Source organism: Perissodus microlepis, chromosome 20 (assembly GCF_051167445.1).
Source record: "Perissodus microlepis isolate ML-2025 ecotype Zambia chromosome 20, ASM5116744v1, whole genome shotgun sequence".
Lineage (NCBI taxonomy): Eukaryota > Metazoa > Chordata > Actinopteri > Cichliformes > Cichlidae > Perissodus > Perissodus microlepis.
The window spans coordinates 415,146-440,000 of record NC_140480.1 but is presented as its reverse complement, the minus strand read 5'-3'; the positions used below and the strand labels follow the sequence as shown (position 1 = coordinate 440,000).

The window sequence follows — 24,855 nt, the reverse complement described above, 5'->3', positions numbered from 1 at the left end:
CAGCTGTGCAGTCTGACTTGATCGTTGTAAACTGTCATCACCTCCTGTTGGGGCAGTACTTGAGGCCAAGTCTGAAAGGCTCATGCCACCAGCCTACAAAAACCACACCTGTGTCACCTGGAGCCCAAAATGCCTGCAAATAGAGAAACAGTGTACAAGAGTAAAACGGAGAAAGAACAAAATATTACTTGAAGAGTGTAAACATTAAAGAAAAGCATACACCAAATGGAAAAAAGAAGAAAAACTATTGCACTAACCTGCCCTGGTGAGATATCTTCAGGCACTCCTTCCAACACAGAAACATTGCTTCCCTCGATGTCCAAAACACAAAGCACGGGACAGCTCTTACTAACCAAAGTCTCTCCCCAGTCCTCATGGAAGACAAACTGCTCCCCCTGCAGGAATAAGATGGGAAAATTTAAACTAACGAGGAAAAGAACTTAAGACCAGAATTAAACCTTTGAACTGTGAAAATATTTTCAGTTTCGGGAATATTAGCTCCATTCACTTTTACAGCCTCCTTTTTCTCAGTTCTCAAGGTCTCGTCCTCATCTCCAATAGAAGACAACTCTGGAGACTCAGTCTGTAAGGAGAATATGGAAGATAGAATGGTTAATACTTATTAACTACTAGTCATTTCTGTTATTTCACATTCAATTATACAGCGAATTAACTCTCTAGAGAGGAGACAGTAAACACACTCCACTGCAACTGCATAACAATCAGTATTGTTATGGGATTTTGCTTTTGAATAGCAAGGAAAAAGACCTATCTTTTAATACGTTTACAATATTGTTTATGACTGAAAAGTAAGCTTTCTTTCAATGACATTCAACGACTTTGGAGAGTACTTTCATCTCTTTGGTGTGAGTGCAAATATGTCAAAGTCATTTTTTTTATTTTTGCAGAATCCAACATATATTTCATGCTTTTTAATTTGTTTTAACACAAACAGACCTGGAAGAAAGACTCTGCTGTTGGTCTTTTTCTTTCTGCCACATATAAGAGGTGGGTCTCAGAGTGGGACCAAACCAAGCAGCCAAACTGGTCTAAGGATGAAAAATAACCCACACACAAAAGTTTAAATTTAAGATATTTAGGAAAAACAACAAACACCAAAGATGTTACAACAAGATGACTTACCATCTTCATAAACTTTGCCATGCTTCTTTAAGGCTGTCAGATCTATGCTCTTCACCTTGATGTTTTTACTCCAGATCTGAAAGGCCACAAGCAGGTAAGTAGAAGAACGTTAAAGTTAAAGTCCGATTTTTTCTAATGTAAGCTAATACACAGTTTTCCATGGTGTTGCCACAAAGACAAATAAAGAGCAGGTGTGAAACTCAGTGCTGACACTGAGCCAGACACACACCTCCAGAAACTGTTTATCTTTTCCTTGAACCGTGCATTCTCTGACAACTGCCTTCATTTCACCAGAAGGAGAATCCTTACTTAGCACCCTGGCAGGAGACACAAATGAGAATATACTGTTGTATCTGCTCAGAAAGTATGACAGTATTTGTAGCCAAACAATAGATCAAATATGAAAGTGATACATACTCTCCTTTGATCTCAGTGCAGTTTCCCGAGGCTCCAGAGTAGACCACTGACTTGTCATCGTGAAATACAATGTACTGCCTGCAAAACTTAACAGTCTCATTCCTCTCCAGATCCCGCTGGTTCCATTCTGCAGAAGAAAATAAACACATAAAAATATAATTAACGTGCATCATTACATGCAAATCTGACCGTGTTACGTGCAGCACATTAGGTGTACCTGTGTAAATGTTGCTGTATTTGCCTCCATACTGAGAAGTGATTACGGGTCCCACATCTGCTCTGGTCAAAGATGGATAGAGGCTGAGCTCTTTATAGAGCTTGGCAATTTCCTTCGCACTGGTTACCACCTGACAGCACACAGCAGAAAAACTCACATTACGTCTCAGTGACAGAAGCTGTCCAACAGCTAACAATGCCCTGTTCATCTTGTTGCTATGAGGCTAACCATCAGGGTAAAGTTTGTAGGCTATCACTCACACTATTTACCGCTAAAAAAGGAAACCAGATGTTAAACATATGTCAAAATAAAGCAACACCCATGCCTTCAACAAAGAAACCAATTAAAACAGTTTGTTTGCTTCGAGTAGCATTTGTCCGATTTAACAGTATCCACATGACCAGGAACTTCCTGCAGAAGAAAACAACTGAATCACTGTCCGACTGCTAGCTTGACTCGGAAGCTGGCTAACGTTAATTCAGTTATTACAAAAAAAATCGTGACAGCGTAATTACCGCCCGCAACACATTTGCACCTATTTAGTAACAGATTTTTGGACACAAAATCCACACATAATTAACGTCAGCCGTCAGTTCCACTTGAATCATACCTGTGACTCCATAATAGCAACGGTGTGTGTCGCTAGTCTGTAAATATCAACCAGTTAGCGGCACAAAGAATGAAAGCGCCACTACAAAGCGAGCCATAAAGTACACGTTACCGCTTCCTGCTGCCCCTTATAAAATAAAATACTTGATAAACAGTTTCTGAATGAATCAAAACATCGTTATTAAGTTAATGAATACATATTAAATTTAAACGAATAAAAGCACTCTAAAATGTGTTGCCGACAACTTAGAACGCTGTTCGCTAAACAGAGGTGTTAGCATATACTTTTATTTTGTAAAACATTTGCTACTGTGATACTTAACAGGAAGCAGCACACAGCAAGTAAGGAACTTTTTAGATGCCCTCTTGCACTGTTAATACTGCTTTTACACTACTTTACATAGTGTTAAATTAAATATCTTAAATATCTAATTGTATATGATAAGAGAGAAACGTATATGGGGAAAATAGGTGATTACATAGCTTTATGAGTAGTATTTATTTAATCCCTGTGTGCATGACAGCTACTGCTCTGGTCTTGTCAGTCAGCTGTGGTAGGTGGGGTCACAAAGAGCCAAGATGGCTGATTTTGAGGAGCCGCTGTCAGATGAAGAGAAGGTTTGGAGACTCTTTAATTCTTTGCTCAGCAACATTTTTCTCATTTATAAATGGGCTCACCTGTTATATATTTATGTGAAATTTGGAAAGAGAATGGTAGTTTTTGTTCTGATGTAGAAATTATAAACTTCTGTTTTAAGCTACCGTGAGCTAACTAGCCAACGCTAGTTCGAGCTTTTAGTTGGCTAGCAGCTACAGAAGCAAACATTCACTCATTAAGGGTTTAACCATTTTGGTGCTGAAAAAATGTTTAGAATAAAAATTAAATTAAAATAAAAGTATCACGACTAGTTTCCAAAATTAGTGTGACAATGTCCATGCCAGTGACAATCACAGAGAGGGCTGTGTGTTCCTCCTATAGCGTTCGCTAACATTAGCAGCTACCATTACTTTGCCTTCGATTTCTGGGTCAAACAGATTCAGTTGCAGCTCAAATACTTATGTTTGCATCACATGACTTAAGATCAGGATTCAGGTGCCTAGAGTTAAGATGAAGCCTGACGGTGTCACTATTCGCAACGCCAGTTAGAGGCATGCATTTCAGCGTTGTCGTTCTTTGAGAAAGGGTAACTACTATAGAGTAAGGCATCTGAACAGGAAGACAAAGTGGCGACAACATTCTTCTGATAACATCAATCTGTTGCCGTTCGGGTAGGAAAACAAAGGGCGAGATGACATTTTGCTTACGAGGTGTTTAAATTCCACTTCAAATGACAGAGTCTATCCTTTATTTAGTAAAACTTGCTCTCTGCTAGGTTAAAGTCTCGACTGTTGCAAAAGACATAGGAGCTTTAAAGTTACACTGACTTCTTCACAAGAAAAGCTAGCAACCTAATTCAAAATCAGTAACAAAATCGGTTGTTAATTGGAATGTTAAATGTGATTACTTACTTGAGCCAAAATGGCAAAAGCTACAAGAATGTTAGGAATTACCCCACAGATTGAAACCAAGTCACTGTACACAATATTTGCCTTCAAAAGTGTCTAATAAATGCCAGAATGAGTACAACATGGGGGTTACAGACGCCAGGCTAATCAGACATTGACAAGTCTGGGTTTGGCAGTCTTTCAGATATTACAGACTTTGTACCAGGGAGGTGAGAGATTAAAGATCCAGTGGGTAATGACAGGAAAATGTGGGATTGCAGTGAACGAGTAGAGCTCAGCAGAAATCCCCTCCTACCTTTCCCATGAAACAAAATGTTATTATATATTTTTTAAACTGTGTAAAATAGGTTTTCAAATCATGTTTTGTTTTGTTTTTCTTAAAAAAATACAACAAGCTTATTGCCTATTCCACATCACATGCTGTAATGTGCATTACCATGTATACGGACCTTCCAAAGGCCCATTCTGAGTCAGAAAAAGCCCTCATTACTTTGATGGCTGAATTAATTGGTGGCATTAAATTTTTGTCTGCAGGTCCGCATAGCCGCCAACTTTGTGACACATGCCCCCCCTGGAGAGTTCAATGAAGTCTTCAATGGTAAGAAGCAGATGTAGAAAGATGTCTTTGATAATATCACTGACTTATGTATTATACTTTGCTTCGAACAATAAGAATAACTTTCTGTCTCTTGAGAGATCTATCCAAACGTTGGTTTATTTTACTCTTTGTAGATGTGCGGCTTCTCCTCAGCAATGACAATCTTCTTAGGGAGGGGGCTTCACAGTAAGTGCTGCTTAGTTACGCATGTGATGAAATTTCATTATTCAGGAAATAGGTTACAAAAGTTTCCATATGGGAAATTTTTCATTTCAGAGATGTTTGTCATTCCTTATATCTTTAAGTCACTTTTTTGAAATCCATTTGATGCCATATTATTAATATATACTTTGTTTCTCTGCCGATTTTCTTTCTCCAGCTCCTTTGCCCAGTACAACATGGATCAATTTACACCTGCCAAGTTAGAGGGATATGATGAGCCGGTATGTTGGGACTTTTGAAATCATTCATTTAAATCGATCATTTTTTGGGTTTCCCTGAAGAGTTAGTTGATCACGTTTTGATTCATCAGTTGATCATGAGAAAGATCTGAGTACTTCTGTGTGATGTGCATTTATTTCCAGCCCTAAAACAATTTTCTGATGAGCCCTAAATAATCAAACAAATATAAAACCAGCCAACTAAGAAAATCTTGGTTCAAGTGCAGTCGTTTTCATTTTATGTGAGCAAATACGTGCAACAGGGTTATTCACTCTTTCTTATTCCTTCATTTAAGGTCCTGATCACAGAGCATGGTGACTTGGGTCAGGGACTTTTCCTCGATCCTCGCAACTGTTTATCGTTCCGTTTCGACCACCTAAGAAAAGAAGTGAGCGACGTGCAGCCATACGAAGGAGAGACAGCCCTGAGAAGTTGGAGAGATGCCTGTGATACTGCCCTTAGTGCCTATGTCAAAGAGCACTACCCTACTGGAGTCTGTACGGTAAGGTGCATTTAAAACAATATGGTCATTATAGACAACATTGCCTGCTGTTTACCCATAACATCTATGTGTTGCAGGTATATGGGAAAACAGTTGATGGTCAGCAAATGATCATAGCCTGCATTGAAGGACATCAGTTTCAACCCAAAAACTTTTGGTATAGTGTACATCCTGAAAACAGCACATAAAAAAATGCATATGTGAATATATCTAAATATAATAGAATATTTTATTTTTCATAATGTGGCTCTGTCACAGAAATGCTGAGAAATATAGTCTTCTGAGTAAAGGGGGAATATTAGGTACTTATTCAGTGCTTTTTGCTTCCTGATGATCCTGTTTGTAACACAAGTCTTCTTTTATTTTCCCTGACAAAGGAATGGTCGCTGCAGGTCAGAGTGGAAGCTTACCATTGGTCAGTCCACTGCTCAGGTGGTAGGAGTATTGAAAATCCAGGTCAGTGTACACATTGTCATAAATAAGGAGAAATATTGTTGCAAAATATTGGTTTGATAATGAACTTTTTTTTAATTGCAGGTGCACTATTATGAAGATGGGAATGTGCAACTGGTTAGCCACAAGGAGGTAGAAGACTCCATACCAGTGACTGTAAGTACAAATATTAGTCTGATGTGTGTCAACAATGTGCATTGTAGTCGTCTGACTGACAGCTTTGTATGAAGACAAAAGACGTCTCTCACTTTCTTTTGACAGAATGAGATCCAGACAGCTAAGGAACTTGTTGACATTATTGAGAATGCAGAAAATGACTACCAGGTGAGCTAGCTTTTGCTACATGGTTTATGTACTGCCTTAAACATAAGTGTTACCTGTAACATTTAGAATTTTTAAAAAAGGAAAAACATCACAACTGATGTTGGTTTCCCTTCTGCTTTTGCTCCCTCAGACTGCTATCAGTGAGAACTACCAGACCATGTCTGATACGACCTTTAAGGCCCTGCGTCGTCAGCTGCCTGTCACACGCACAAAGATTGATTGGAATAAGATTCTAAGTTACAAGATTGGCAAGGAGATGCAGAATGCTTAAAGCAAGGCCGGGGACTGACCAGGGAGATGCATGCTCCTGCTGGCCCACAACCCACCTGTACCTGCGCAAGGACTAACCAAAGCAAAACTATATCAATATGGGGCAAGGAAAAAAAACCAACAAAAAAATATAACTAAAGGTGTCTGGACTGTTAGGCACAGATGTCTGTCTGTTGCAAGGAATGTTCAATTATGGAAATAATCATGGTTTAGAGAAAATGGTTGTATGTTTGGACAGGGCTGTGCTCAGGACTGCAGCATTAGAGAAGTAAATTTCCTCAGCCGTCTAAGGATCACAGACCTTCTTAGAAGCTAGTATGAGAAGTTGTGTATATATTCTTATTCTTAGTAAAACTGATGTAGAACTATTACAGTTCTCAGCACACACAGAAGGAACCCGGATGCACAAAGCAGCTCATGAGAGAAATTAAGCACACCGTCACCTATCAGGGTTTTTGTTTTTCAGAGATTTTGTGTCATTGTGGTGCGATGAATTAGAACTCAAGTACATGAGTAAAATCAAAATATTGAGTAGCCATTATCTGCCGTGACAGTTTAGCTGTCCAATACCAAGCTGGCAGTCTTTTTGAACGGACATGGGGCTTAGTTACACACTGCAAACAAAACTGAAGCATATTTATTCCTGTTGCAAACATTTAAAAATGGCACAATCCTTAGCATAGCTCTGTTCCTGCACCTATGTGGTTGTCGGTATGTGTTACAGCCAAGGGAATGTTGTTTTCTGTTGTGATCCACTGATGTATGGTCTCTCCACCCATGCAAGCTGTGACGACTGAAATTAGATAAAGCAACTTCTATGACGCTGCATCTGCAATACATTCTGTTCTTACTTTGGCAACACCCTCATTGCTGTACAGCTTTTCCTTTGTATAGAGGAAAACTTATATACTCACATTAACCAAGATTTATTTGCCAAAATCTCTTTCCTATGGTAAAGATCTCCATCTTCCCATCCACGTATGCAAATATCTATTTTAATACGCAAGTTTTTGTTGGGAGTCTTTGAAAATTGCTCTGTTAACTGCAACAAACTGTTTGTGTACTGGTCGGCGCCAAGTGGACAGAGAGCAGCTGCCACATGAGGCAAGATCTTACTGTAAATGACTGTAAGGCCACATCATACACTGTTTTGCATCACTTCTGAGTAGGCAGACTCCAGATCAGTTACTTGTTAGCTATATTATGTGCTGTGTCTAAACCTTACAATACAAAACTGTGTGCCGATCAGTGAACGTCAAGACTGTACTGCCCCATTCTGTTCAAATAAAGAGATTGAACGTGACAGAGTTTTATTTCATTGTCTGCTCTTGATACAACAAGTTAGATGGCACTCCAATCAAGATTTAAACAACGGACATTATACACTAGGCTTTCAAGACATGGACAGTTTATTGGAAAAGCACAAAATGTTGCAGGGTTTCATGACATCCTTTACACAGGTGAAGGTCACTGACAGCAGTGTATGCCTACAGATTCAAATAGAATGACTAAAATATTTGCTTGGAAGGAATCAATGGTTTTAAAGCCAAGGATCATACAGTATGTCACAGGAAATAATACAATAGAAAGATTACAGCGGCATGATTGGAAGCTTTAGTGTCCACTCTTACTGACAGTATAACTACAATTTATCACATAATAATCACACAGTCCTCCCTGTGAAGCAGATGTCAATAAAAACAATCGTAGACATACAGTAAAGTAGTGCAAAGTGCGGTCTCCCTTTTATAATACTCAAGTGTTTTCATGGTTAAGTGTAGCATAAAAACAGTACATGCAGGTGATGTTTGTTCATAAAGAACTTTTTCTTTTACAGTATAATAAAGTTTTTAACTGAGAATCTCTGGAAACTGCATAAGAAGTCATCAGGAAAACATTTCAAAAACAGTGAAAGCTACACATTTGCTTACATTTACACAATTGAGCCCTACACAGTCTATTTTTTTAACATTGTGTGACTGGTGTTTTTTAAATTGTAAAACAATGAGCAGCTTCTGCTCATGACAAAAGAAAAGGTTTGTTAAACAATGACAAAAACTATAATAATTTCTTTAAAAAAAATCAACAGGTGCTTTCTTTAAATTGTAAATTGTTTTTGGATACTTTTAAAATAGTGTCCAAAATAGCACATTTTCAATTATTACACAAACTCACAATAGTTCTACGTAAAGAAAGAAAGAAAGAAAGAAAGACAGCCAAGTGACAAAAAACAGAAGTGCATCTAAAATAATCCATGTACTGTAGTTCATTTCAAATAGTTCTACTTTCCAACTGTTTCATGGAGGTAGGGGTGCAGCAAAATCTGGATCTGACTGAACCAGCACAGCTTCAATTGCCTAGACTTCTGATTTGGAGTGCTGTTAAGTAGTTTTGCTACTTAAGATGGATACTACAAAACCGCCGACATAACCCTGAATTGTTTAGCAGTTGTTGGTTAGTGTGATCTTTCTATTAACCACTTGAAGATAAAACCAGGTCAGACTCCTTAGCCCCCTCCTGGCCACTGCTACTGTGCCCACAGTTCCCCGTCAGCTCTGGAAAGAGGCTGGTTCGAGCAGAGTGACTGGGAGAGCCTGGAGTTGGACTCATGCCCGGCTTCTTGGGAGGAGTTGGGGGAGGGTATGCCCTCTCTGAACGTGGAATGATGGGGGAGCGGATGCCTGGAGATAGAGGCCCTGAAGGCGACCTTCCTCCCGGGGGAGATGCTGCTAGATTGCGGTAGTCTGTACCAAATGGAGAGCTGCTGATTGGAGCCAGCTTGACTCCAGCCTGCTGATTGGTAAAGCGGGACAGCACCTGAGTGACAGTGTTGCGGGCCAGCTGCTTAGCTGTGGTGTGCTCTGGCGGGGGAGGAATGGAGGAGGTGGTGGGGGAGAGGTCCCTCGGGGAAAGTGGGCCGCCATGCTGCTGCTGATCCAGCTCCGCCTGACTCTGGAACTTGTGCCTGGCAGCCTGGAACCGCTGATTGACTCCAGCCTGGTAGGAGGACTGATGGAAACCAGGACTGCCCAAACGCTTTGCCAGAACAGGAGAGGAAATGGGGGAAGAGGAGAGGGAAGAGGAGGCTGTGCTTGAGGGAGAGGCAGGATGAGGGTGAGGGGAATGCAAAAGTGATCCTCCCCCATTTTCTACTACCCCACCATTATCTGCCCCTCTCCCTTCCTGTGCCAGTTCTGTCTCTTTTTGACCATGATGGCCGTTGACTTTTGACAGTGAGGTGGATTTAGGCGTGACGGTTATCTTTCCATCCAGCTCAGTCTGAACAGAGGTGGCTACTGCCATCTTTTTGGGTATTGACTCTTTCTCCTCCACCACAGCTGCCTTTGCCTCTTCTTTAGATCCTTCAAGTTCAGCCAACCTCCTTTTCAGGTCCTCCACCTGTCTCTCAAGCTCCTTACTCCTTTCCTCCTCTTTACCCAGTCTGACTTTCAATTGCTCACGTTCTCTGTCAAACTCAGCCATCTGTTTCTCAGATTTGGCCTGAAGCTTGGCTGCCTTGCTCTTCTCATTTTCAAGAACAGCCCGGAGCTTCTCCAGGGCACTGGTCTCCTCTTGCAGCAATTCTTGAAGTTGTGAGACTTTCTGGGCTTCCTCCTGAGCCTGGCTGCTGGCTTTCTGGAGCTCCAGAGTCAGAGTTGAGGAGAGCTGCTGCTGCTGGGACAGAGACTCCTCCACCTTGCTCACTACTTGGGCTTTGTCCTTCTCTAATCTCTGCACCGTTGCATGCTCCACTTCCAGCTAGAAAGGGAATGAGAGAGACACAAATAAAGTCATAGTTGCTCTGCCACATGTGGCCACAAGGAGGCAAAAGAGCACTGCTGTGTTACAGTAGATCCAACAGTGGAGTAGATACTGTTTTCTTTAAAAATACACATTTTCTGAAAAGTAGAAGAAGCCTATTCACTATAACCAAGCTGGCAGCAATCGTGTTTTTCTGTTTCAAACACTGCTGTCTATTTTAGACCTGTTTTATATGCATATTTTCATTATTTGCCAATGACTTTTATGACATTAACTCAAGTGACACTGAGATAATAATGGTATTGTCTCATTTAAAAAGCTATGTTTTTTGGAAATTAGCATTTACTGTGAAATCTTTTGAAGATTTCTGGGCTTCTAAAGAGCTTTGATGAGTATTAGAAGGAAGTGAGAGGTGAGAAAATATAATGGTGTGCGTATTTGGTATGAGGCAGGAAGGCCTAAGGAAGACTGAGAGACGCTCAGGAAGCCTTTCTTACATAAGGTCTTCGTGTGAAGTTTATGTAGTAGCCGATTGTGTGCTCTCAGTGTGCGTGCTCGCCGGCTGACCTTGCATTAGACGTGAACATCCATTATCTCAGGCTTCCTGAGACCATAAAGCCCCATGGCAACTAGTCAGCTAAACAATAGTCTCTTCCTCATCTGTTTCCCATGGAACATTTCTGTGCCTGTGTGTGTGTCTATACTTTCAACTGGACAAGCCCTCTCCACCCTACTGAGTTACACAGTGGAGTTTCACTGATGCTTCCCTGCTGCTGGGTTTTAAATCACCACCACAACAGCGAAAAAGGACACTGTGCAGACAGGGAGAGGTGAGGCAAAGGGAAGCAGGTTGACCAGATGTGCTCATCTGTCAGCAAGAGAGGAACAATTTCTATAAGACGTTAACATTTTATCTCACAAAGACAAACATACATAGAGACACACTTATTGTTTCGCCTATCCTTTACATTCCAGTCTCACCTGATGCAGTAGTTTATCTCTTTCTGTCTGCAGCATGAAGGTGAAATCAGCATGGTGTGCAGATTCCTGGACGTGTCGTCGTTTCTCCTCCTCCAAGTCTGCTATCATCTATCAAACATACAGCCAAAGGGAAAAACACTAAAGTTGTGAGTCTCCCACACGTATCCTCACAGACCAGAGCTTTGGGGTGGAAAAGCTCCACATCCCCTCTCGGTCTGCCTCACTACTATAAGCCAAATCAGTAGCTGAAACAAATACACATGCATGTTCACACACAAAGCAAACCTGCACTTGTGTTAGCCCATGTGTGATAATGGCTGTGTAGAAAAGCTGATCTGAAGACTGGTGACTACCTGAATGTGCATTGCCCCTTACCCGTCTGTGTCTGTTTTCAGCAGCAGCTAACTGTCCCATCATCCTCTCCTGCATCCTCTTGCAGTGAGCCATGACCAGTTTAAGCACAGCCAGAGGATTTGGCCCCACTGCCCTTCCCTGCAGATGCGTGTGAGGTTCGGCAGCTGTGTTATGGCACTCCATGGCTTCGTTGTCCCGCTGCAGGGCCAGGAATGGATCGCTGAGGTCATACTGTCCGTAGCGCTCTTGGACAAAAGCATCTCTGTGCTGAGCCTATCAGATATACACAAACATTAACCTGTTATTTTGTTGCATATACAATGACAAGAAATCCATTCTGTTCTATTCACATATATGAATACGGTTGTACTTTCCAAGAGATGCTGAAAATCAGCTTGAACAAATATCAAATATTGAAGCGCATGGTAACACCCATTTTTGTGTAGCACAGCAGGCAACAAGATAGAGAAAAAAATCTACTACAGTCTACAGTCATGTGAAAAAGGAAGTTTTCACAGGACTCTATGTAGTCCTGTGAAAAACGAAGTACACAACACAATTCAATAGCGTGTAGAAACACCTTTATCAACAATACCTTGAAGTTTGTTTTCTGTGTGACTAAATCAGTCTCTTTGGTTCTCTTTTCTTTAAATTTGGCATTAGTTTATGGACGCCTGTCTTAAAGTCCTGCAACAGCATTTTAATCAGGCTGGACTTTGACTGGGCCACTGGAGCACCTGGATTATTTTCTTTTTTAGACATTCTGTTGAAGATTTGCTCCTGTGCTTGGGATTATGGTCCTACTGCATGACCCAGTTTCAGCTAAGCTTTAGCAGTCGGACAGACGGCCTCACAAGTGACTCTAGAATACTAAGTTCATAATCAAAGACTGTAAGGTGTTCAGGTCTCATGGCTGCAAAACAAGCCCTAATTATTATCTCTATATCTCTGTGACTGACATTTGGTAGAAGGCGTTTGCCCTGATATGCCGTGTTTTGTCTTATCCAAAATGTGGTGCTTTACATTATAGCCAAACATCTCCACTTTGGTCTGTACAAAGGACACTGTTCCAGGAGTCTAGTTTGTTTAGACGCAACTTTGCAAACCCAAGCCATGTAGCCACGTTCTTTCTACAGGGAGTGCAGAATTATTAGGCAAGTTGTATTTTTGAGGAACAATTTTATTATTGAACAACAACCATGTTCTCAATGAACCCAAAAACTCATTAATATCAAAGCTGAATGTTTTTGGAAGTAGTTTTTAGTTTGTTTTTAGTTTTAGCTATTTTAGGGGGATATCTGTGCAGGTGACTATTACTGTGCAGAATTATTAGGCAACTTAACAAAAAACAAATATATACCCATTTCAATTATTTATTTTTACCAGTGAAACCAATATAACATCTCCACATTCACAAATATACATTTCTGACATTCAAAGACAAAACAAAAACAAATCAGCGACCAATATAGCCACCTTTCTTTGCAAGGACACTCAAAAGCCTGCCATCCATGGATTCTGTCAGTGTTTTGATCTGTTCACCATCAACATTGCGTGCAGCAGCAACCACAGCCTCCCAGACACTGTTCAGAGAGGTGTACTGTTTTCCCTCCTTGTAAATCTCACATTTGATGATGGACCACAGGTTCTCAATGGGGTTCAGATCAGGTGAACAAGGAGGCCATGTCATTAGTTTTTCTTCTTTTATACCCTTTCTTGCCAGCCACGCTGTGGAGTACTTGGACGCGTGTGATGGAGCATTGTCCTGCATGAAAATCATGTTTTTCTTGAAGGATGCAGACTTCTTCCTGTACCACTGCTTGAAGAAGGTGTCTTCCAGAAACTGGCAGTAGGACTGGGAGTTGAGCTTGACTCCATCCTCAACCCCAAAAGGCCCCACAAGCTCATCTTTGATGATACCAGCCCAAACCAGTACTCCACCTCCACCTTGCTGGCGTCTGAGTCGGACTGGAGCTCTCTGCCCTTTACCAATCCAGCCACGGGCCCATCCATCTGGCCCATCAAGACTCACTCTCATTTCATCAGTCCATAAAACCTTAGAAAAATCAGTCTTGAGATATTTCTTGGCCCAGTCTTGACGTTTCAGCTTGTGTGTCTTGTTCAGTGGTGGTCGTCTTTCAGCCTTTCTTACCTTGGCCATGTCTCTGAGTATTGCACACCTTGTGCTTTTGGGCACTCCAATGATGTTGCAGCTCTGAAATATGGCCAAACTGGTGGCAAGTGGCATGTTGGCAGCTGCACGCTTGACTTTTCTCAGTTCATGGGCAGTTATTTTGCGCCTTGGTTTTTCCACACGCTTCTTGCGACCCTGTTGACTATTTTGAATGAAACGCTTGATTGTTCGATGATCACGCTTCAGAAGCTTTGCAATTTTGAGACTGCTGCATCCCTCTGCAAGATATCTCACTATTTTTGACTTTTCTGAGCCTGTCAAGTCCTTCTTTTGACCCATTTTGCCAAAGGAAAGGAAGTTGCCTAATAATTATGCACACCTGATATAGGGTGTTGATGTCATTAGACCACACCCCTTCTCATTACAGAGATGCACATCACCTAATATGCTTAATTAGTAGTAGGCTTTCGAGCCTATACAGCTTGGAGTAAGACAACATGCATGAAGAGGATGAAGTGGACAAAATACTCATTTGCCTAATAATTCTGCACTCCCTGTAGAGAAAACAGGCTTTTGGCAACCCTTCCAGAAAGTCATACTAGTTTTCTAATTGTACTATCATTAACTCTAACAGTTAGCAGTATAAGATCTGTGTCTCTTTTACATTTCTCTGAGCGTTCCATAGCCTGACGTTGGGGTGATTTCCCCCCTAGATTGACAGGCAGCAGCACGATGTCTTTCCTCCTTGGAACTGTGTTCAAACAAAACTGAATACCAGCAAACTGCCCCAACCCTCTCCTTTAATAGAGGTGTGCACGCTTGCTGGAGATCATTTAATTAAGTTGATTTAATTAACAGGACCTGACTGCAATTTATTCTCTTAACTTCTATGGAAACATTGAAGATGTATTTAGTTTTTTCCAGGACTGTTATGTCCCGAACATGCATGCACATTAATATGTGAGTACAAGTTCAGACTTGACTCAGCAGAAACCAGTGTTTCTTATGTATGACAGTATATGGCTTTGATAGGATGAAGACTTTTTTCCACACTGTGGCACCGAACCAAAAAGGGATATCATTATGACTGGACATAGATCCGGAAGCGTGTGTTTGTGTGATTGCAGGAAATCTGCGCTGAGTGATGTTATCGTCAGCGTGAGACCAAGCAGATGGTCATCCCCCTCAAACCAAACACAAAGAGGTGAGGAACGGCTATCCAGTCCCCCCACCAGGGGCAGATGTTAACGCCTCCCCAGGGATGCAGCGGTGAATGTTTGTACCATAAAATCAGACACACACAAACCCGATGCTATTAAAGTGGTTCAATTATATGTAAACTAAAAACAAGTGAATACAAAGTGACAGCACACCTGTTCAGGGGAAAAATTAGGAGGTCTCATTGACTACGTAGCAGATAGTAGGTTTAGTATGTTTGAGTTCTGGAGGCATGCAGGGTCAGCAGGCAGTCCTAATGATGTGAGCACATGCCTCAGAGTTTACTCCACGGGTCTTGGGGACACAAGTCTCCATCTCCCCCTACAATTCTCATCAGACACCCCAGCTGAATGCCTTCTCCTCGTTCCCATGCCCAAACATGCATGCCACTGCATTCCTCTGTAAGTTCATCATCACTTGTTAGAAAATGCATCTCTTTACTTCCTCCTCTCTGTCAGGCTCTTTTTCTCACATGCTCTCACAAAACAAAAAATACCATTACAACACACACACACCCTCAGGGCGTCAGTAGGAAGGCTGTATTTGAGGCTTTTTCTCTGGCTATACAAAGAATGTGACCCTCAGTGAAGAGATTACAGAACTTGCACAAAGACACTGTCTCAGTGCTTTCAGTCTCATGCATTGTTCCCAAGTCTGACCCTGCAGCCTTCAGTGTCTGAGAACCAATACGACTGTATATCCGTATCTCAGTTTCCCTTTTTATATGACTATAAAGTTTTGTGTTAGCCATTATGTATATCCTGAACTGTGGTTGTGAACTTTTGTTATTTTTCTGTTGGTCATTAGAGTAAAACTGGAGAGAAAACTGCAGCTTCCTGAGTTAAATAGCTGTTTAAACAGACCATTAAGGGCTGGGCTCAGTGTGTGTTTGTAGCAGGGCTGGCCTAAGGTCTGGCCTCTCATGTGTTTTTTTGCCGGGATAGTTCTGATCGTAATGACAGACTGCACTTTCCTTTATGACAGGGCACAACAAGCAAAGCCTCTCTGCTACATAGCTCTACACAACTACGGACAACAAATGTCTTTATAGGAAGTCATGGGAAAAATATGCAGGATACTTTTCAATTTGAATTTGGTACTCAATTAGCTCAGCAAGTAGCACAGACAAAGTTAAAATGTGCACTGATTATCTGATTTAACTGACACTTTGTAAACAAGTTAAATGGAATCAAGTGGTTGTTTTTTTTTCTTCAAGCAGCAGTTATGAGGGTGAAAATTTCCATAAAAATGGTTATACATAACATATCTGCTCAATAGTGTGCATCTTCAGTGAGTTTGGTATGACAGCCGGGAGCTAACTACTAGCTAGCTAACCACTAATGACACCATAAAAAACCACTACATAACAGCTTAACAGAAGCAAGAGTATGGAGTAATTTCTTAGGAGAGCCCGTACACATCCTACTCAAAGTAGGTTGCAGAAAAATACAGCAAGCTCACATATGATGTATGAACATATATAACACATATATTTTTTATAGCTAACACGTACACAACTAATAGCCACACATCAGTGTCATTAGTATTCTTACAAGTAAAAAGCTAATTAGCTAATGTTGCTAAGCAGTTAGCTTACAGAGGTTTTAGCAGAAATGTGAGAAACAGCAAAACCAGAGATTTGCTAAGGTATTATTTTAACTGAGAGACTAAATAGTAGCCATAACAGGAGCAGGTCGAACTCTCTACATACTATGAAAAGGTGCTTCAATGCTTCCTTTATTACTTCTGTTGCTTTAGTTTCTTATAAATTCTCCTTTACACCTTTCCATCACTCCAAACAGACTGAAATTGTAGACCTACATGGTAACAGAAAAAAACAGAGGCAATTTAAAAATGTCTCAGCCTAAATGGGTTATTATTTATTGCCATTATGTGCAAAGCCAGCCATAAGAATATAAACAAAATTTGGTTGCACACACAGCTAAAACAGGCGACCAGCAAATAAGAAAGATTTAATAATTAAAAATCAGAGTTAAAGACAGTGTATCAGGTTTACGCTGATTAGCTTTTCCAGATGATGCAGATAAATAATGCCCTGCAGCACAGCGGCCCCCTCAAACGGTGTCTCGACAATGTAGGCATGTGGTGAGACATCATGTCTCTTTAAGTTTATAACAGTTATTAAAGCTACAAATTGACTTGTAAGTCAAGTGTAATTCAATGATAGTACTCACTTTTTTATTCATTACTTTTATTTCTCCTTCTACTCAAGAGAGAGAGACAGACACAGACAGAGGGAGTGAGAGAAAGAAAAATGGGATTATGAGATTTTAGGTGTTTGCTTTATGAAATGTAAGCTAAGGTGTGCTCGAGACACCTCCCAGGTACATATTAATCACAGGTGGTGCTAAGATAAGTGGGACGACACCAAATGAAACTTTCTAAGTAATGTTTAACTGCAGCAAATGTTATCATCAGCAGTTACTGATGATACATGGAAGTGGGTGTTCTCACCCTTTGGTCAGGCATTGCTTTCGAAAAGGCATATCATTAGTGGAACAAGGAAATGCTGTGCCAGATCTCCTATATGGCTTTTTAAAAAAGTTGTATTATTATTACTAGTGCCAGGCTGTGTTGTGTTAAATCTAAATAAAATGAAGGGTGTTGTTAGATATAAACCTTTATTTTGAAATCTAGTTAAGGTGTAACAGAAGCAGCCATAAAAAGGCATCCTTAGGAAAACGTTGCCTCATATTCGACTACTTGTTTCTATCAATTCTGTGTGTGACATGGTTTGTGTTTCCAGATGCTGTTTAAATGATATTTAAGTAGACCCACCTTCTCTTTTACACACTTTAAGTCAATGAGCTGTCCTCTTACAATCTCCGAGCTGTTGGTTACTGACTGAGTGTACACTACAATACTCTATTAGGCTTCCTTTTAAGGGAAACTTCTGTGTGGTTAGTGGCCCTTTTTTATAATATTTACCCTGCCAATCTTAAGAACTTGTCCAAATCGGGCAGTACACACTCTTATCTGAACAATAAAGTCTTGCCCACCCTTATTGTTTATGGAGTCGGGAAATCACATCAGTCTATAAAAATAGACAAAGCATTTTAGGATTACAGGACATGACATCATATGAAAAACATTACCACACAAACTCTGTTGCCTGGACAAACAAAAACAGTTCCATTATCAGATAATTCAGCGTCACAGACTTCGTTACAGTGTCTGTTTCGTACATTTGCTCCCCACTTTGTCTCAACAGAAATGCACCAGTCTACAAGGACCAACCTTATACTTCCTCACTGCCAATTTAAGGAGCAGGTGTAGAGCTTCTTCTCTAAAGTACATGTTTTCAACACACTAACTTTAAGTTGCTCAGCGCTTAACAGGGAGAAGATAATAATAGCATTAGTTCCCTTTAGTTGCAGACAATTGTTAACTCAAAACATACGCCACACCTCTTGGAATGCAAGACCTGTTTCTGGTGTCATGTTCTGAGGAATGTTCCCTCTAGTAAAACTGCTCATCTGTGTCCTCACTGATGAGAACTGGAAACATTAAAACCCAGAATCTGTAGAGACAAGTCCCACAGTTGACACCATCTCATTGTGTGATTAAGTAAGCAAACAACTGTTGCAGCTCCAGGTTTGCAGGGGTTTCGGGTGAAGGAGGGGTTACAAAGATGCAGTTTTGTTTTGCAGACCCAAGTACTTGCTGCTGAGAGGAGAAAGTGTTTGAGGTAGGAAAAGACTGGAAAATATGGTAGAGCAATCTGCCCCACATGCAAGTAAGCACTGACTTCTTTGGTAAGTGCAGTGTGCTAGTAAACAAACTGAAAAGAGAGCTCTAATTGAGGAAAAGCATTGTTATAGCAACTGCTTGAGATATGTTAACCAGAGTGGGAAGGTACAAAAGACCCAAGATAGTGAAACACAAATTGTATAAATAGACTTCCTGGGTGTCAAACTGATACACAGAGACAGACTAAATTGAAGCCTGCTATCAAGTCCTGACACTCCCTTCAACACACAGTCTGCCCTTACATTGACCTGTCAGCAATTTACTGTACCGGCCCCCAGCTGGAACAAAGGAAGTCAGTGATTTAAGCCTATAACTCTGTACATCCTCTCCACAGTAAACACTGCAGCCTCTGACGGGCCCCATGGAGACCACCAAAACCTGTGTGTGTGTGTCAGTTGTGCAGATGGGACATGGGTCACAGTTAAACATCAAAGTCCCCCCGTAATGTGGTTGTGTTGTGAGGAAAAGCGGAGGAGGAAAAGAGATAGAAGAAAAAACAGAGTAATAAAGATTTGGAAAAAGGAATAAGTCGACCATGCATTTGTCCTGAGGGGACGGTTGAACATGTGCACTGAGTTTCAGGTCAAACACTGTATGCTTCAGCTCTAGATAGCAGCCCTTTGAGTTGCATATGAGCTGGTGTGGTTAGAATGGCATTCCTTCAGGTCCTGGCACTGAAATTCTGCCTTCTAATTTGCTTTTTAGATAAATGTCAATATCAAAGCCTATACATCACATCACTGCTACTTGTTCTCATTGCAGGCCTAATCGTTATTTCAGACAATGAGGCAAACATTCACGGTCTAAGCATGGAACAGCTGCTGTGGCCAGGAGTACAAAAAGTGGCACAGAGAGAACTAATCAGACCAGGCCCAGACACTAAACACTGGTGTTGAAAAAGAAAGCTATTCTCTCAACTTGAGTGAATTAGCTGCACAAAACTCAACATCCAAAAGAAAACCAAGCATAAACGGTTCTCTAAAATCAGACATGTGTGATGAAACATGGCTGTTGTGGAGTTTTGTCTGGAATGACGTTTATAATCTTTTCTAATGTGGACTCTTGTGATTCAGGTTGCCCAAGTTGAAAGATGTTTGGGTGTTGACTGGCACAACTTTGCCTAAATGCTATGTAGAGTATGCAATCTAAAAATGCAATCTGCAGTCATCGTCATAGTCTGTGTTTAGTGTTCCAAACACAGTTATGTGTAACTAATTAGCCCAAGCTAAACAGCTCTTGCAAGGCTTTGAAATATTTACCTGAGGCAACATACCACACCAGAGTAATCCGCTTCTGTTTTCATTTTGCAACAATGGGAATCCCCAGATTAAAACTAACGTGGGCACAAACGACACCAGATCTGAACTCAATCGAGACACAATAGTCAAAACTGAAAAGTGACTTGAGTTTAAAAAGAAAATTTGGTCACAGGCCAGACTGACCAGCAATAATACTGGTGCTCTGACGCTCTAGTCTGTGAACCCAGAACGGCTCCTGTGCCATCGTCTTCACTAGCTCTTTTTCCTCAGCTTCCTGTTTACATATCCCCTCCCAGTTCACTCACATTCTTATCGGGAGCGTGATGCTGAAACAGGTTAATTTTAGTGTCAAATGGTGTATGGACTAAAGATAGTCTCACATTTTGTTTTATTTATTGGGATACTGGGATGGAAATGATACGGTTAATTATGCTCCGTCATGTAACTCCTTCAGTAAGCATGAGTCCACGGGGGGATCTGTTGTATCAGATGTAGCCGCCAACTTACCCTGAGGGCGTGTATGACTACATCCTGGGCCTCTAGCTCCCCCTCCAAGATACTGAGGAGAGTCAGCAGCTCCGCTCTGCTTAGAGCCTCCACGTTCATCTTCTCCTCCTAAAGACAGAAAGAGCGAGTGAGTGAAAGCAAGATTTCTCATTGTCCCTAAAAACTGTTTTATTTCATTAAAGGAGCAGATGAAAAAAGAATGAAATCAAATTAGGAAACAAGATTGCTTCTGGGTATTACAAATTGATTTATATGTAAATCAGCCCACAGTAGTAGCTACTCATTCTCATTTTTCAGGGAGCGACACAGAACTGATATACAAAGGGGCTCGGGGTCCCATCTGTGGACTTGCTGAGTTGTGCTCCGGGTTATAAACAGGAAGTCATTAGCATATCTGCACATTAAGTCCAAATCCCAAGACTGTTAGGCAAATGTGATAGTCTAACATCTTTTTTTAAGCTTGTAAGACCTTAGCCATGCTACACCTAAACGACTGCATCCTGTGATTCATCAGCAGGGCCCTGTTTAGTCACAGGGGCCAGACATAACACCCCTCACACAGCTGACATCGTTCCTAAAACTGAGACAGACTTTTCTGAAAGTTGACTTCATCTTTTGAGTTGCAGATGAAGTCATTTTCAAATCAGCTCCTTTAAATCACATTAATGCTGCTCAGTATGACAAGAGTTTGATGAGGTATGTGTGAAGAAATGGTAAATGGCCTGCATTTGTATAGCGCTTTTCTAGTCCCTAAGGACCCCAAAGCGCTTCACACTACATCCAGTCATCCACCCATTCACACACTGGTGATGGCAGCTACATTGTAGCCACAGCTGCCCTGGGGCGCACTGACAGAGGCGAGGCTGCCGGACACTGGCGCCACCGGGCCCTCTGACCACCACCAGCAGGCAAACATGGGGTTAGTATCTTGCCCAAGGATATTTGGCATGCAGCCAGGAGGCAGCCTGGGATCGAACCACCGACCTTCTGATTAGTGGCTGACCTGCTCTGCCACCTGAGCTACAGCCACCCAGAAGGAGATTATGATCATGGTCTTCCTCATGGGGCCCATGTGTAAAGGCAGACTTTAACATTCATGGGTCACATCTGGCCATTTGGTTGTCCCTGATCGACCTGTCATGAGGTCAATGGGAAATTAAAATTCCAACATAAATAAGTATAAATCATGAGGTTTGCCCCATTTCAGCCACCAAACATGCTGAGTGTTTGGTGAAACACAATGCAAGAGGATTACAGTTTGAGTCACCATTATGAGACTAAACAGGCAAAGAAATGCAACTTGACTAAAGCAGAGGGGGAACACACATCTAAACCTGCAAAGCTGCAAAAACAACCAAGGACTTTTTTTTTTACCAAGCTGTACACATCCTGGGATGGAGCGATCAAGACCAGCTCCACGATTTCCCATATAACTGCAAAAACAATAAGTAATTCTCTGGCGGTTTATCAAAGAGTGTTTCGTGGACTCTGCATTTGACAATCTGCCTCTCTTCAAGTGAGCTGGAACAAGCTGGATGAAGGACATTGCAGGAAATCTGGAGCTTCAGTTGAAGCTCGGGGCAAGAGCTGTGATGTCTGTGACACGTGTAAATGCTTTGATTGGCTGGGACTCAAATGGGACAAACTGGCAGGTGTTTCAACTGATTGTTGTCCAAATCTGGCAGAGAAAAATGTCAGACCTTTGAAGCAGACATAAGAAAAACTGACTGAAATGAACACAGAACTGAATTCTTTGCATTTTATTATACACCAGCAGATGCTGCATGTCAGTACTAAAAAATTATTTCATTTTATTAATGCTAAAACTTAAATAGTTAATTTAATCAGAGAAAGAGCACTGATTGAGTGTGTTGCACTTTCGATTCATTCGAGCACTCTAAGTCAGTGTCACTGCTGGATTTTTATTCTTCTTTCTACACATAAGGAGACATCTCATTAGATGTTGTTTCACTTTGGATCTACCTCATACAAGAACAAATATTCTCATTCATTAAGGTTAACAAATGCATATACAGATCCTCTCTCGGCAACAATCACCTGTATGCTGTCCTTCGTGTTTCCTGCACAGCCATTGAGCCTGACTTCAGTGCACTTGTTCAAGCCCAAAGCAGACTAGATTTCTAGATCTAAAGAAACCTACAAAACAGAACTGAAAAACTACAGATGAAGTAATTAAACTAAAAGCAAAACAACGACAACACTTTGTATGAGTCAAAAATCTCTGAAATCTTGCCAAAAAATACACGTTTTTGAAATATTGTTGATTAAAAAATGATAAAATGCTGCCATTTCCACTAAGTGTATCGTCTAATCTTACGAGTAGCAGAACTGAGTTCAGCTTATTGTCGTGGCCCTCCACAACAGTCCCAGTTTCTCATGTGACCCGTTGGGAACATTAATTGCTCGGCTCTGTCTTTAGGTGTTCAACTGAGTCAAGATCTGCTGTCTGCAAATGGCACATCGTGTGATGAGTTTTATTTTCATACTTACTAAACCATTTGGTGTTTTGATATATTTGATATATTTGTCAAAGCAACTTTTCTCATCTCTTCTTTTTTAAAGAAACCCACCCTCTTCTCCTCGCTGCCACGAAGTTCCAAAGCTTTTGCTTTCTTCAAGCAGCGATCCCACAACACTCTCTGTCCCTCCAGAATTCCAGAGTGCATTCTGTGGCTCACCACACATTCACAGCAAAGCAGCAGAGTGTGAATCAGCAGTTATTTACTGGCTACTAACTTGTCATATAATGTGAAAGTGGTTTCACTCTTTCTCAACCACACACATGCACACGTACTTTGATATTAGTTTTGTGTCAGTACTGCTGTATGTTTGACCTGTTTCCAGTCAGTGTAATGCCAAAATTGGGTATTTGTCATTCGATCAGCTTCCATGGAAAATCGTTGCCACATTCCAGGGATACCCAAACCATGGGAATCGTCACTCAAGAGTAAATTACTGAAACCCACTCTGTAGCTGACATGGTTTTAACTGTTGCAGTTTGGCTGTGTGAGTAGCAAAGATTGATCCGGTAATAAGCCAAAGCAAATACATTCATGGTGTTGAAATTAGAGGTTATGCTCATCCATATCAAGCCAGACGTTCAATATAGAAGCAGAGCATCTAATGTGGTCTGTGGTAAGTGTCAAAGGGAGACTACACACCTCAGTTACTGTGGTCATCTTGAGTGAATTCACACATAGCCCAGCGTTTATGCTCTCTCTCTCTCTCTACTGTGGTTTCTCTCAGGTTAAAAATTAGCTAAGAAAACGGGAAGGGTCCTCCCTGCTTTGCTCGCTGTGTGGGAAAGAGTGCTCAGTCTGCTCCATGCATTTCTAAATGATCGCTGGGGTTGCTCAGGAGCAGCAGAGGATCCACCTGCCGTCCCGGGCCTTTGTGTAACACAAGGGGATGTCATTATTTTCTGGATTGGTAACATTCAGTTCAATATCCAAGTGCCATAAACCTCATAACAACATCAAATTACCGATTATTAATAGCTATAGCTGGGATTTAGGGTAAAATCAATACTACTGAAGCACTCACACCCTACAGCCTGAAAATGAACGATTATTCAGATTCCTCTTATTTTGGCTACTATATTTATGTGGAAATATTTTTCCCCATAATGACTTAGCACAAGGTCCCAAGTTAACCCTGTAAAAATCAGAAATACCAAAATCCTTTATCGTACAAGCAAATCTCAGACTGTGTCAGAGATTCACCTGTGGACTTTTGCATTTTAGTTTTTACTTTGAAAACCCGCCAAAGCAACGTGGTAAAAATCTCTTCCATACCTTCATGCGCTCTTTTCTGGCCGCATTAACCGTTCTTTGAATCCAAAAACGGGGGACTCCACAACAGCATGAATCAAAGCACGCCACTGTCACTGGAGCTCCTGCTCTGGTGCGAGCGTGAACAACAGACCTTCAGTGACGAGACAGTCAACCAATCACAAAGGCGTAGTGCAACAGCTCAACCAATGGTTGGTGGGTTGATCGGTGGAGGGCGGGGATAAATGCGGTCATGGGTGTCCGGGATAAACCTCTTTGTTTCGGACGTCCAACGTTAGATTTATGGCAAGTCTGTGTCTGTGCGTTAAATTCTGAAAGATTTGGTCTAATTGCAAAATAAATCTGCATATTTACCAGTTCCGATGGATGGTGTGAATGCTTGAAGCGTACACAGTGAAAATAAGATTTGTTTTGCCATAGAAGTCACAATAAATTATTTCAATATGATTAAAAGGCTTCGGCTGTTTGCTTTAGAAATAGTCTCCCTTTAAAAGCTAACTTTGAGCAAATTATTCCACTAAGTACTCTCAGCACCGTGAGCCTCGTGGTGAATACAGCGTGCTGCCTCTTGCTTTGT

The 24,855-nt window shown here is 41.2% G+C and overlaps 3 protein-coding genes across 6 annotated transcripts in view; 1 reads left to right on the top strand and 2 right to left on the bottom strand.

The window, feature by feature from the left end:
* Positions 1–2,508, bottom strand: part of LOC146363670 (acylamino-acid-releasing enzyme-like) — an 8,315-nt gene extending 5,807 nt beyond the window's left edge. The window contains exons 1-9 of one of the 4 annotated variants that reach the window (XM_084917889.1): positions 2,388–2,508; positions 1,778–1,907; positions 1,561–1,687; positions 1,373–1,460; positions 1,144–1,219; positions 958–1,049; positions 509–583; positions 258–395; positions 42–133 (exon numbers count right to left, since the gene is read on the bottom strand). In XM_084917889.1, coding sequence (XP_084774015.1) covers positions 42–133; positions 258–395; positions 509–583; positions 958–1,049; positions 1,144–1,219; positions 1,373–1,460; positions 1,561–1,687; positions 1,778–1,907; positions 2,388–2,399 — 830 coding nt within the window. In that variant the 5' untranslated portion in view covers positions 2,400–2,508. Of the gene's footprint in view, positions 1–41; positions 134–257; positions 396–508; positions 584–957; positions 1,050–1,143; positions 1,220–1,372; positions 1,461–1,560; positions 1,688–1,777; positions 2,010–2,037; positions 2,207–2,387 lie in introns of those variants that run through there. The other 3 variants (XM_084917887.1, XM_084917888.1, XM_084917886.1) reach the window with 3 other exon arrangements.
* A 326-nt stretch (positions 2,509–2,834) lies between these two features.
* On the top strand, positions 2,835–7,783 carry capza1b (capping actin protein of muscle Z-line subunit alpha 1b). Its single transcript, XM_084917075.1, has 10 exons — positions 2,835–3,004; positions 4,427–4,490; positions 4,625–4,676; positions 4,870–4,933; positions 5,227–5,433; positions 5,511–5,590; positions 5,811–5,889; positions 5,971–6,042; positions 6,148–6,210; positions 6,341–7,783. Exons 1-10 carry the CDS (start codon positions 2,966–2,968, stop codon positions 6,479–6,481), a joined length of 861 nt encoding a protein of 286 aa, XP_084773201.1. The 5' UTR covers positions 2,835–2,965; the 3' UTR covers positions 6,482–7,783.
* Positions 7,784–7,871: 88 nt separating this feature from the next.
* On the bottom strand, positions 7,872–24,406 carry cttnbp2nlb (CTTNBP2 N-terminal like b). Its single transcript, XM_084917074.1, has 5 exons — positions 24,282–24,406; positions 20,467–20,574; positions 11,599–11,850; positions 11,224–11,331; positions 7,872–10,239 (listed from the first exon to the last, which is right to left on the bottom strand). The coding sequence occupies exons 1-5, from the start codon at positions 24,285–24,287 to the stop codon at positions 8,953–8,955; spliced, it is 1,761 nt and encodes a 586-aa protein (XP_084773200.1). The 5' UTR covers positions 24,288–24,406; the 3' UTR covers positions 7,872–8,952.
* Between the last annotated feature and the right edge of the window lie 449 nt (positions 24,407–24,855).